At 50.5% G+C, this 12504-nt stretch overlaps 1 protein-coding gene across 1 annotated transcript in view; it reads left to right on the top strand.

The window, feature by feature from the left end:
- The first annotated feature begins 3050 nt into the window (after positions 1 to 3050).
- LOC135909477 (oxytocin receptor-like) overlaps positions 3051 to 12504 on the top strand; it is a 32751-nt gene continuing 23297 nt past the window's right edge. Inside the window, exon 1 of the mRNA XM_065441490.2 lies at positions 3051 to 6413. Within this exon, the coding sequence (XP_065297562.1) occupies positions 5328 to 6413 (1086 nt within the window). The 5' untranslated portion in view covers positions 3051 to 5327. The remainder of the gene's footprint in view (positions 6414 to 12504) is intronic.

Below are 12504 nucleotides of genomic sequence, written 5' to 3'. Positions count from 1 at the left end.
CGTTGTCGCCGTCTTCGCTGTCGGAGCAGCGTGCGGGTGAAAATGACAAACGGATGTGCCGGCCCGGGCGTGTACGTCTACACGAAACGAACAAGCGCGACTTCGGGCTCGAAGACGTGTTGCGGGCTATCTCCCGTTTCTTTGAAAAGGCTTCATGCCACCCAGAAGCTCCAAATATATATAGCAGGCTGCCGACTCATGGTGTACGATACGTCGAGGCAAAAGGGGTGTTGACAGAAAGCGAATAAATAAGCCGGAGAAGTGAAGTGGCAGTTCGGCTCCGATGCGAGTTGAATCACGCGCTGAGAGTGCCGCATTTGTTGCGTCGCCGCGGCTGATGACGCCGAGTTTAGATAAGAGTAGCCATAAGGCGATGAAGAACGGAACGAAATGTGACCACACTATGGGGAGAACATGGCCCACTACTCGTCTCGTTTTCTTTATTATCTTTCGTTGAAAATAACTGCAGCTTATTGTACGTAACTGTTCTAGTTGTTCGTTGGCCAGCCGCTTTCGCTAACTATATGTCTAGCATCGGGGTTGACCTAAACTTCCTCTTTCGGACGGTTCTGTAGCGTAAGAGATTTTTGTGAATACGGGCCCTGGGGTGCTATAATGTCAAGCTATTCCAATGTGCCTCTATATTCCGTTTCTGCCATTAGCTGTCCACGACTGGTAAAAAATGTTTGAGCCACGCTCACTTCGTCTGTTCTTTGCGCGACAACACAAAAACTGCGAAAACCCCCCTTTTGATATGACGTGTACACACTGATTATGCATGAGTAGGCTAAACAACAACAACAACAACAACAACAACAACAACAACAACAACAACAACAACAACAACAACAACAACAACAACAACAACAACAACAACAACAACAACAACAACAACAACAACAACAACAATAACAACAACAGAGGTATTTGAGGTTCTACGCATTTTTCGCGATTAGCCATCCGCTATCGGACAAAATTTTTTTTCTGGCTGCGCCCACTGAGCCTTTCTGTCAAGTGACGTCAGAAAACCGCAAATACGCACCACGTCAAAGGGACGTGTACGCACTAAGGACGCCTCAGTATGCCGAACAAAACAACTTTTTTTTTCTTCGAAATAGCCGGAGACCGCAGCGTTCCGAAGGGAATGGAAAATGGCTGCTTGTCGATCGCTCCGGCACTGGCTGCCCAGAATTGCCGGCGATAATATATTTCGTTGCATACAATATAAACAACTTTTCGTGGCAGTATCACGTAATCGAGCCCTTTCGACGCGTATGCGACATCAGCCTACCAACTCTTCTTTATGCCCGCCGCGGTGGCTTAGCGGCTACGGAGTTGCGTTCCTAAGCACGTGGTCGTGGAATCAAATCCCGACCGCGGCGGCCGCATTTCAAAGGGGGCGCAACGCGAAAACGGCCGGATCCCGCGCGCTGTGGGCCCATTAAAGCTCCTCTGGTGGTCAAAATTAATTCAGGGTCCGCCGCTATGGCGTGGCTCATAAGCAAATCGTGGTTTTGGCACGTAAAAGCCCAGAATTCATTCATTCAACTCTTCTTCGCTGAGGGCACGTTCTAGCGGAATGTTAATTCCACCGTTCCACGCCACCGCGATTTTCGACCAGTCGACCAGGATTTGCGTCGCACTCGTTACAAATCTCTGAATCTTCTGAATCTTTATTTTCAACACCGTCAGTTTGCACCATTGAATAAATTTGTATCGCAGTGAAGAGAAACCTATATATACGGGGGCGCAGACTTCTGGGCATGTGTATACGGCGCCACGTAGTCCGGCAGCGTTTGACAGCGCATTTCATTTCTCATAACAGGCACTCAATCGACGCACCATCCACGTGCGACGGTTTGGCGCTTGCCCATGACGCGGTAGGGAAAAGCCGCAAAATGAGTCAAGTTGATTCACTCATTGGTGCGTTTTGTCTTATTTAGCTGTTGCAAGTAAACTCAATTAAAGTTAAATTATGTGGTTTTACGTGCCAAAACCACGATATGATTATGAGGCACGCCGTAGTGGAATACTCCAGAAATTTGGAGCACCTGGGGTTCTTCAACGTGCACCTAAATCTAAGTACATGGGTGTTTTCGCATTTCGCCGCCATAGAAATAGGGCCGCTGTTGCCGGGGTTCGTTTCCGCGACCTCGTGCTTAGCAGCCCATCACCATAGCCACTAAGCAACCCCAGCGGATTTTTTAAGGATTGCCTATGGTAGATAGCAAAGTCCTAACCCTTGATCTAATTACTCGATGAGGCGACCATTACTTCTACTAGAAATCAAAATGTTCAATTCAATAATTAATGTAATTACGCTAATTACCTTTCCAAATAATTACTTTATGCCACATATTTCAATCTACGAATTATAGCCGCTGAGTTTGCACGGCGTATCCACTTGGAACGAATTCTCTGGACAGAACCAGTTCTTGTACATTAATTTTCAAAGTGTCCTACGAAATACTTGGCGTTCCAGTTACTTTATTAAGAAGCCGCTGCTTTATGCATTGAAGCATGACTTACACGCAAGCTGCAGACATGATAGCTACGCATTGTGATTCGAATATACGAGAGAACACAATTTTGTTACGCGGAAACTCAAATTGAAACCTCTTTTTCCAGCTGCCGTTGTTTGGGTGAGCACGCCACGATACATCCCGACCAACTAAATGCTAACAGCTTCGCTGTAAAAAAGAAAACAATGATGTGTAACGAAAGAGCAAAACAAGCTTGACCGCGAGCGCGAGAAATTAGCCCGCATGGAATAGTTGAACGAAAAGTAAGACCGATAACGTCAACTGCGAAACCTTAACTGAAGACAGCAAATTTCATGCCACCTTCTTTATTCCGTTGGAATACTCTTGCAAGCAGCGGTTTTCCCAGAAAATAAATGTGTTCAAAAATAACATGTTTCTTTCCCTTTTTTTTTCCGTCAAAGATTTCGCCGCGTCTTCCAATTGGACGTTCCAGCTGTATTGTTATTTATGCACGGTGGCGGCCCTTGCTCGTACAGCAACTTCCTCTCCACTCTGGAGGAAGACGAAGTGATTCTCGTAGAGACCACTATTCCTTCGCGCTGCAGTATTTTCGGCTTTTTCCCGTGTTTTACTGGGAGACGCCGCTCTCATTGCCACGGCAATGGAAGTGGAGTCGGCAGAATGCCGACGCGACGTGACTGCTTCGTCAGGTACCGGCCCGAGGAAGAGAAATTGCCCACCGAGTCAAGCTGACAGCGAGGACACTGCGCTGTACTCCTACTCAAGCGATGACGCCTCAGATGACGAAGGCTTCGAAAGAGTGGTACACCGGAAGGCCAAGAGAAGAAACATCAGCGGACGGTCTTCGTCAAGTAAGTCTACCGTCATTCCACAGCGCAAGCCATCGGCGCACACAATTCTTTTTGTGCCGGACGCACCTGCCGACAACCTCAACCGCCTTAATCGACAAGCGATTTCCGTTTCTCTGGAGGCTCTTGTCCCAGGAGAAATCAAAGATATCAGAATTAATACTCGAAAGAACATCCTGGCTATTGACGTCCACAACCGAAGCGCAATCAATGCTTTGATGGTAGTAAAGCTCCTGGGCAACATTAATGTCCACTACCTCATTCCGCAAGACAACGAAACAACGGCCGGTGTTGTTTATGACATTGACACATCCATTAACGACAGCGACCTGCCAATTTTAATCAAACCTGCGACAGATAGTGTTGCCTTACTACAAGCTCGGCGCCTTGGCAAGTCGACCTGTGTAAGGCTCGTGTTCAAAGGTGACTGCCTACCATCACATGTAAAGGTCGGCCACTTTCGTCATGTGGTACGACCTTTCGTACCAAAACCACTTCAATGCAGAAGGTGTCAAAGAATTGGACATGTGAGTGCTGTCTGCCGAAATACAACGATATTCCCACGATGTTCCGAACACCACGACACCGACACTTGCCGCGCAACAGAGCTCAAGTGCCCAAATTGTCAAGGATCGCACGCTGCGTCCTCAAAAGACTGTCCACGCCTAAAGAAAGAGCAGAAAATCTTGATAAAAATGGCCAGAGACGGATCGTCACACAGAGATGCTTCAGAAGCGATAAGGCGACATCGCTCCCGGAAACGAAAGTCCATGAAACCCTCTTCCGGTTCAAGGGAAATGTCTCGTCCGGCAACGCCACCTCCTGTTCCATCTGTCTCGAGTAAGAGCACGAATGTCAACGAAAGAAGTGGCCATGCTTCATCAAGTGATGCGTGGCCGGCACTGCCGAGAACATGCCACGCGCCAGAGCCACAGCAAATGACTCGCCATTTACAGTCAAATGTCACTACAGTTGACCAAATGCAAGACAAGGACTCACAAGTGATTGCCATGCTCAAATCGCTCACGAATGTCATGCGTCTGCTACTGACGAACATGGACACTCCGGCTGCTCGTAGCGCACTGCAAGTATTGGACGCGCTGACTCCAGTACTTGAAAGCATCGCATAGCACCATGGCCCGCCCCTCGCTACCGTTCCACAAGGAAGTCAAGAAAGCATCTTTACTGCAGTGGAATGCCCGTGGTCTCAAATCAAGAATTTCAGATTTTAGACATTTTGTCTTCGAGAACTGTTTTCCCATCCTTGTAATTTGCGAACCGAACGTGCAGAATGTTATACGTATTTCTGGCTATGAGGCATTCATGTCCTCTACCTGTGGTGATGTAAGCAAGGTAATTGTATATATTAGAAGTGATCTGACTTATGTGTTGCACCCAGTTCCGCCTCACGACGACAACCAGTACGTTTGTTTAATCGTGAAATCGAATAAGCTTACGTTCACACTCGTTGCTGTGTACATTGCTCCTTCAAGTGGCTTCGACTCTAAACGACTACACGACGTGCTATCAGCGACACCCGGCCCTACGATTCTCACAGGAGATTTTAATGCTCACCATCCGCTTTGGGGGAGCCTGAAGATGGACTCCAGGGGAAGGCGAATAGCATCCTTTGCCACACAGCACGACCTTTACTGCCTCAACGATGGTAGTCCGACATATTTACGCGGGCCTACCTACAGCAGCTGCCTAGACTTGACCCTGGTTTCTCGGCTTCTTGAAAGAAACGTGCAATGGTTTACAGACATTGAAACACATGGAAGCGACCATATTCCGACGTACCTGAAGATCAAGGGACTATCGAAATACTCCTCCATGACGCTCCGGCGAATCGACTGGTCGGCGTTTCGGTCGCACATGGAGGGAGTATGTCAGCAAGGGAACCCTTCAAATCCGGAACACGAAATTCAAAAAGCCATGCAAGAGGCTACGCGTAGTTTCCAGCCTTTCCCGAAATATGCAGAATTTGAAGCAGAACTGCAGCGACTACGAGCAATTCGCCGGCGGGCTGAACGAAGATACAGGAGAACTAAATCCATCCATGATCTCCGAGAGGCAAGGCGGATGCAAAAGAAGATTCAACGTCGCATCGATGCACTACAATCTCAAAGATGGAAACGCTATAGGCACAGCGGCTCAATTAAACGAGAGCACGCTCCACCAGCTAACCATCCGCATACGCCGAGAGCAGAACGTCGCAGTGGTCAGCACACCGGACGAAGAACTAGCGGCAAGACTACAGCTGATCAAGTCTATATGCCTGGAAAACGAGCAGTACGAGGTTCAGGCCTATGTGGCTGCTCCGGATGCTTCCTGCAAAGGAGTCATCTCCGGCATAGAGAAGAACACAACGCCGACAACGCTGATGACAAATATCCGATCACCGATGGCTCAGGTCCTGCATGCAAGAATGATGGGAAATTCAGCCACGGCCATCATCACGTTCTCTGGCATTCGGGTTCCCCGGTACATCTACTATTACGGAGCAGAATACCGGTGCTACATTCATAAACCCCGACAGCAGCTGTGCAGCGTGTGCCTCTCCACGGGTCATCGAGCGGATGTTTGCCCAACCCCGGATAAACCCCGGTGTGCTGCGTGCGGAACTTCCAACCCCTCCGAAGGACATGATTGCACGCTGAAATGTTTTCAATGTGGTGGTGAGCACCCAGCCACTGACTCTCGATGTCCTGTAAGGCAACGCAAACCCTTTAACAAGAGGCACGTGTTCCGAGAGCAGCAGAAAACGGTGGAGCAACCACTCCAGCACGACAAGCAGTCCAGAAAGGTAACGACATTCAACGGTGCGGCACCTGCGACTACTGATGCAACACGTGGTCGTCCTCGCTACCGATCCCGGGGACACAGCCAGTCCCAAAGTCGCAGTAGGTCCAGGGTCCGCAGGCCGTCTAAGGACCAGAAGCACCCACGTGGTCGAAGCCGATCTGGGAGCCGCAGCCTGACGCAGCAGACACAGCCACCGAAGGAACCTCAGGCCGCGTGGACGAAAACGCCCGACCATCACACCAGGAAGGCAACAGCGGTGAGTTGGTCAGCGCAGTTTCCCCCTCTTTCCTCCGCTCTTCCTTCACCTCCGTCCGCACAGCAAGCAAACAAACAAAACAAACTGTCTCCCACAGCGACGCTTTCACTCACCCAGACACACACACTCGCACCTGAGAAACTCCCTCACAATTCCTGCACCAAACCAGAAGTGCGCGAAATGATAGAGGAAATGGCGACTGTTTTAAGAGCGGAGATGCAAAAAATGAAGGAAGAGATCATGGCTGATGTTAAGCACATGCTACAACAGGTCATGCAACAAGCCATGACTGACATGAAACAGTTCATCAGTGCAACTTTTAGCTCAACTTTCAGCCATCAAAACGATTCACTTCCACATGACACTAACGCCACTAGAGAACCAAGAAGGTCACACCCTTATACCCGCCCGGCTCGTACAACAACACCTGCCCTCACCAGCGAGGCGGTATCAAACAATCATGGCCAGGAAACCTAAGAGGCGCACTACCACCACTTTCCGGGTGTGGCAATGGAATTGTAGAGGGTACCGAAGGAAGAAGGGTTCCCTCACACAGTTCCTAGCCACACGTCCTCACCCACCAGACGTTATAGCACTTCAAGAAGTACATTGCACTCCCACACTCACTGGATACAATGCATACACTGACAAGCATGACACCACCAAACAACCACTAGCTGCCACCCTTGTGTCCAAACAAATCACAGTGATCGAGCACACGCTCGACAGCTCCCACATTCCGCATGTGCTCTTAGAAATTGTACCTAGGAATCGATATGAAACCAGCTTGTTTTTACTTAATATCTACAGTGCACCCAAATCGCGACGAGACGACTTCGGGCAACTTTTTTCGGCCGCCAGTAAACAAGCCAAAAAATTGATTGTTCTGGGAGATTTCAATGCGTCCCACCCGGCCTGGGGGTACCAAACAGAAACACCAAAAGGCCGCCGTCTAGCCCACGCCATGAACCTTCATCAATTCACTCTGCTGACAGAACCTGACACACCTACCAGAACGGGCAACAGCGTAAGCAGGGATACCTGCCCTGACCTAACAATGGTCAAGGGGTTAACTCAATGCTCCTGGGACAACATAATGGAGACTCTGGGCAGTGACCACAGCATTCTAGCCACAGAAGTCCAACTGGTAGCCATACGCACCCCAGAACGTTCAATTAAAATAACCAACTGGGACACTTTCCGGCGCAACAGAACCAAATCTGAACAACACGACCCGCCATCTCTACGCGAGTGGACACAACAGCTACAAGCAGATTTTAAAGCAGCCACCAAGCAACTTACTGCAACAACGGAGACACCGGATGTGGACAGACATCTGCTCCATCTCTGGGAGGCTCGAAGAGGCCTGACCAAACGATGGAAGAGGCAGAGGCACAACCGTAGGCTGAAACAAAGAATCGCCCGGATCACAGCAGAAGCTGAAGAATACGCCACCAGCCTCACTAATAGCAATTGGCACAACCTCTGCGACCGCAGAGGTTGTGCCAATTGCTATTAGTGAGGCTGGTGGCGTATTCTTGGGGGCAGACACACAACCAGAAAGACGACAAAGTCGAGCACTACACCTCAAGGACGACACCGACGACTGGATCCTATACACGGACGCCTCTCCAAATAATCGAGGCTTCTGCACAGGGGTGGCAACCGACTCTACACCTTTATCATGGGGCCTACACTGCAACATTACGTCACAACATCAAGCGGAACTTACAGCTATCGTGGAAGCCGCGACCATGCCAAATCCACACGAACGAAATCTGCTCATTCGAACAGATAGCCAGGCTGCATGCAGGGCACTCGCCGCCAGAAACGTTTCCGCGGCACTACACTCAGCATTAACAACGCACCTCAACGCACACCCTAACATTAGAGTGCGGATTCAGTGGATTCCGAGTCACACAGGGATCAGAGGGAACGAAGTGGCACATGCCACATCCCGCGCAAATCTCCCGGGCCCTCCTCTGTGGTGGCCGGACCCACTGAGTCTGAATGAGCAATATGCCTTCGCGCGGGCGGAAAGGCGCGAAAAACTTGATGATTTACTAAACAACTCCATGAAGTATCCACAAGCGGATACACACATGAATCGAAGAGAGGCGGTACTATGGAGGCGTGCACAGACGCACTCTCTCTTGTCCCCACACTTCCAACACTACATACAAGGTTTGCCTGGTAAACCTGCTTGCATGGCATGTGGCGGCTTCCCGGATAATGCTCACATTCTGTGGGATTGTCCGGGGAGCCGTCTCGCTATTCAGGCTAGCCTTGCCAAACTCTCACCCATCCGTAGACCTACGACGCTTGAGGAGTGGCTGGCGGACTCCTCCCCCGACTACGTACGTGCCATGATCGAGCTCATCACGACGCTCGGCTTGGCAGACAATTAGAACAAAGCGGGCGAACCCGGACCGGGGTTCTTGAATAAAGTTTATTCTCTCTCTCTCTCTCTCTCTGCGACCGCCTTAATGGCACACTAAGTAGTTCCAAAACGTGGTCCCTCCTCAGAGCATTACTCAACCCAACGCACACAAGAACGCACACAACGAACACAGTCCGCACTATCATCCACAAAGAACAAATGGATGATGACGCGCTCCTCCGAACACTGCAACAAAGATACATTGCTACAGGCCACCGACCAGAGTACAAAGACTATCCACACGAGGAAGAAACCCAATTGGACGGCGATATTACAGAGACAGAAGTGAGGGCAGCCCTACACGGCATAAGACGAAACACAGCGCCCGGAGCAGACGGCATTCACTATGCACTGCTACGCAACCTCGACGACCAGGCCATACGGCAACTCACTGTATACTACAACGACAATTGGAAAAACGGAACGCTTCCACAGGAATGGCGACACGCCGATATCACCTTAATTCCGAAACCCGGGAAACCGCTGTCCCTCCAAAATCTCAGACCCATTTCCCTAACTTCGTGTGTGGGCAAGCTCTTCGAGCACGTAGTTCTAAATCGCCTCCAGCCTCACCTCGAAGCGAACCAATTCTTTCCCAATACCTTATTCGGCTATCGTCCAGGTCTGTCTGCGCAGGACATACTCCTACAACTTAAGGAGGATGTTGTGGATAGTCCAAGTAAAGCTCAAACAAGAGCCATTCTGGCGTTGGACCTCAAAGGAGCCTTTGATAACGTCTCACATGACCTCATTCTAAACAACCTTGCATTCTCCCGATGCGGAAAGCGCATCTATGATTATGTCCGAGCCTTTTTATCGGACCGAACAGCCACCATCGGCCTAGGTGATATTCGGTCGGATATCATAAAACTTTCCGGCAGAGGGACTCCCCAGGGTTCGGTTCTCTCACCCACCCTGTTCAACGTGGCAATGGCAAAGCTACCACCACTCCTCGACAAACTTCCGAACGTGCAGCACGCCCTGTACGCCGATGATATTACAATCTGGGTGACCACAGGGTCAGACGGCGCCATTCAAGACGCACTACAGGAAGCCGTCAATATAGTTCAAGAGTATGCAACAGCCGGAGGACTCACATGCGCAGCTGAGAAGTCGGAGCTCCTGCTTGTATTTAAAAAACGGAACAGGACCGATATTCCACCAGCCATCACATTGCATCTCAGTGGCAACGTTATTCCAAGGGTAGACAGACTACGTGTACTTGGCCTTCACATACAACACAACGGGAAGGCCACACATACCCTACACGTGCTCCGCCAACAACTTACCCAAATAACGCACATGATAAAGCGCATTACAAACCGCCGACAAGGACTGAAAGAAAAAGACGTACTCCAAATTGTGCAAGCCCTCATAATCAGCCGATTAACCTACCACCTCCCTTATCATAATCTGACTCAGACTGAGATGCACCAGATGGACACCCTCCTCCGTACGGCACTAAAGGCAGCGCTCGGACTACCCCAACATGCGTCTACGCAGCTGCTACTACGACTGGGAGTGCACAACACCATCCGCGAACTAGTTGAAGGTCATCTGAACAGCCAATTGCAACGTCTGCAACGAACAATGCAAGGGTGCCACATTCTATCCCGGCTAGGATACCAAACACCGAGAGAACCACAACAGGCAAACCGCACACTTCTTCCGCTTAGCATTCGCAACAAAATTCACGTGGCCCCAATTCCCCGGAATATGCACCCTGACCGTCATAAAGGTCGACGAAAGGCAAGAGCACAAGCCCTGGCTCGCCTATTTGGCGATGACACATCAAACACTCCAGTCCTATACACCGACGTGGCCCGCTACCCACAGAAACGTGCCCTATGTCTAGTCGTACTGGATAGTGCAGACATTCTGAGAGCTTCGGCCACGCTCAACACTGTGGACAGTGGCACGGCGGAAGAGGCTGCTATTGCCCTAGCCATAGTACACGCTTCAACCATGCCGGCACCGGATGGACCTATCACAGTGGTCACTGATTCTCAGACCGCCTGCAGGACTTTGGCACAAGGGAGGGTGACACCCTACACACACCGCATCCTTACATCATTACACCCCACAGCGTTACACAGGGTGCGTATCGTCTGGACGCCTGGACACGCCTCTCTCCATGGTAATGAACGCGCTAATGCGGTAGCCCGAGAGCTCGCTAACCGGGCGCCATTGGAAGAGCTGTCCAACCCAGACGACGCACCGACAGAACCACTGAACTACACTGAAACTCTACAATATTACAGAGATACCAGGAGACACTTCCCTGCACCACATAATTCCCTTAATCGAGAAGATGCCGTTGCGTGGCGACAGCTTCAAACTAATTCATTTCCCTGCCTCTTTTATCTTCACCTCTTCCACCCCACACAATATCCCTCATACTGTCCCTATTGTGGAGCAAAGCCCACAATATATCATTGCACCTGGGAGTGCCCACATCCTCCGGGCTACTCCCGTATTCCTTCACCTTCACCTTCCTCCTGGGAGACTGCGCTGACCAGCTCAGACCCGCAAGAGCAGCGACGGCTGATCCGGCGGGCACGCGGAGTGGCGCGGGCCAATGGGGCCCTGAACTAAGGGCTCCACCCTGCGAGGAAGTCGCCCAATCTGATGACAAATAAATGTTTTCTCTCTCTCTCTCTCTGTGAGTCCTTGGATCCACGTCAGCGATTATCTCAAATATGGAGAACCGTGCGTGGGCTTCGCGTATCACCACAACAGCGTGTCCCTTTCAAAGCCCTCGCTTTGCACCAAGGTCGCAGCGAAATTGACATTGCTGAAGAATTTTGCTCAAGACTTTCCAGCTTGCAGTTCCAACGCGCAATTACACCATGTGCTACTCCTGTGCCACGGGATTCCCACATGGATGTAATTTTTTCGCTGGAGGAGCTTGAAGCGGCACTGGCGACTTGCAGGCGCTCTTCGTCACCTGGCCCGGACGGGGTTACCTATGCGGCGCTCGCCAATCTTGGGCAGACAGCACGACTCATGCTACTAAACCATTACAACGAGTCTTGGCGCAACGGTTTGGTTCCACGTGACTGGAAATGCAGCCGCTTGGTTCCACTTCTCAAACCTGGCAAATCACCGTTAAACTTGTCATCGTACCGCCCCATCGCTCTGGCCAGCTGCATAGGGAAAATAATGGAACGAATGATTTTGACTCGCCTGGAATGGTACCTGGAAAGTTGCAACGTGTACCCAGATGCTATGGCTGGCTTCCGGCGTGGGCGCTCATCCATAGATAATGTCATCGATTTGGTTACATTCGTTCAGCATCAAAAACGCCGGAAACGACTCACTGCTGCATTATTCCTAGACATAAAAGGCGCCTATGATAATATAGCACATTATGCCATTATAAATGCTCTTACTGAAGCCGGAATCGGTGGCCGCACTTTTCAGTGGCTGTGCAGTTATTTGACCGACAGGCATTTCTTCGTGATGACCGAGGATGGCGCCACGACTCAACACCAAACGTGCCGTGGAGTACCACAAGGCGGAGTGTTAAGCCCGACGCTTTTCAACCTAGTGCTCGTTGGCCTAGTCCGATCCTTGCCCAACACAGTTCAGGTATCAATATATGCCGACGATATCTGCATTTGGGCGTCTGCCGTAACACGGCTGCAGGTA

The sequence above is a fragment of the Dermacentor albipictus genome, chromosome 1 (assembly GCF_038994185.2).
Source record: "Dermacentor albipictus isolate Rhodes 1998 colony chromosome 1, USDA_Dalb.pri_finalv2, whole genome shotgun sequence".
NCBI classification, from domain to species: domain Eukaryota; kingdom Metazoa; phylum Arthropoda; class Arachnida; order Ixodida; family Ixodidae; genus Dermacentor; species Dermacentor albipictus.
This window is presented reverse-complemented; position numbering and strand designations above follow the sequence as displayed.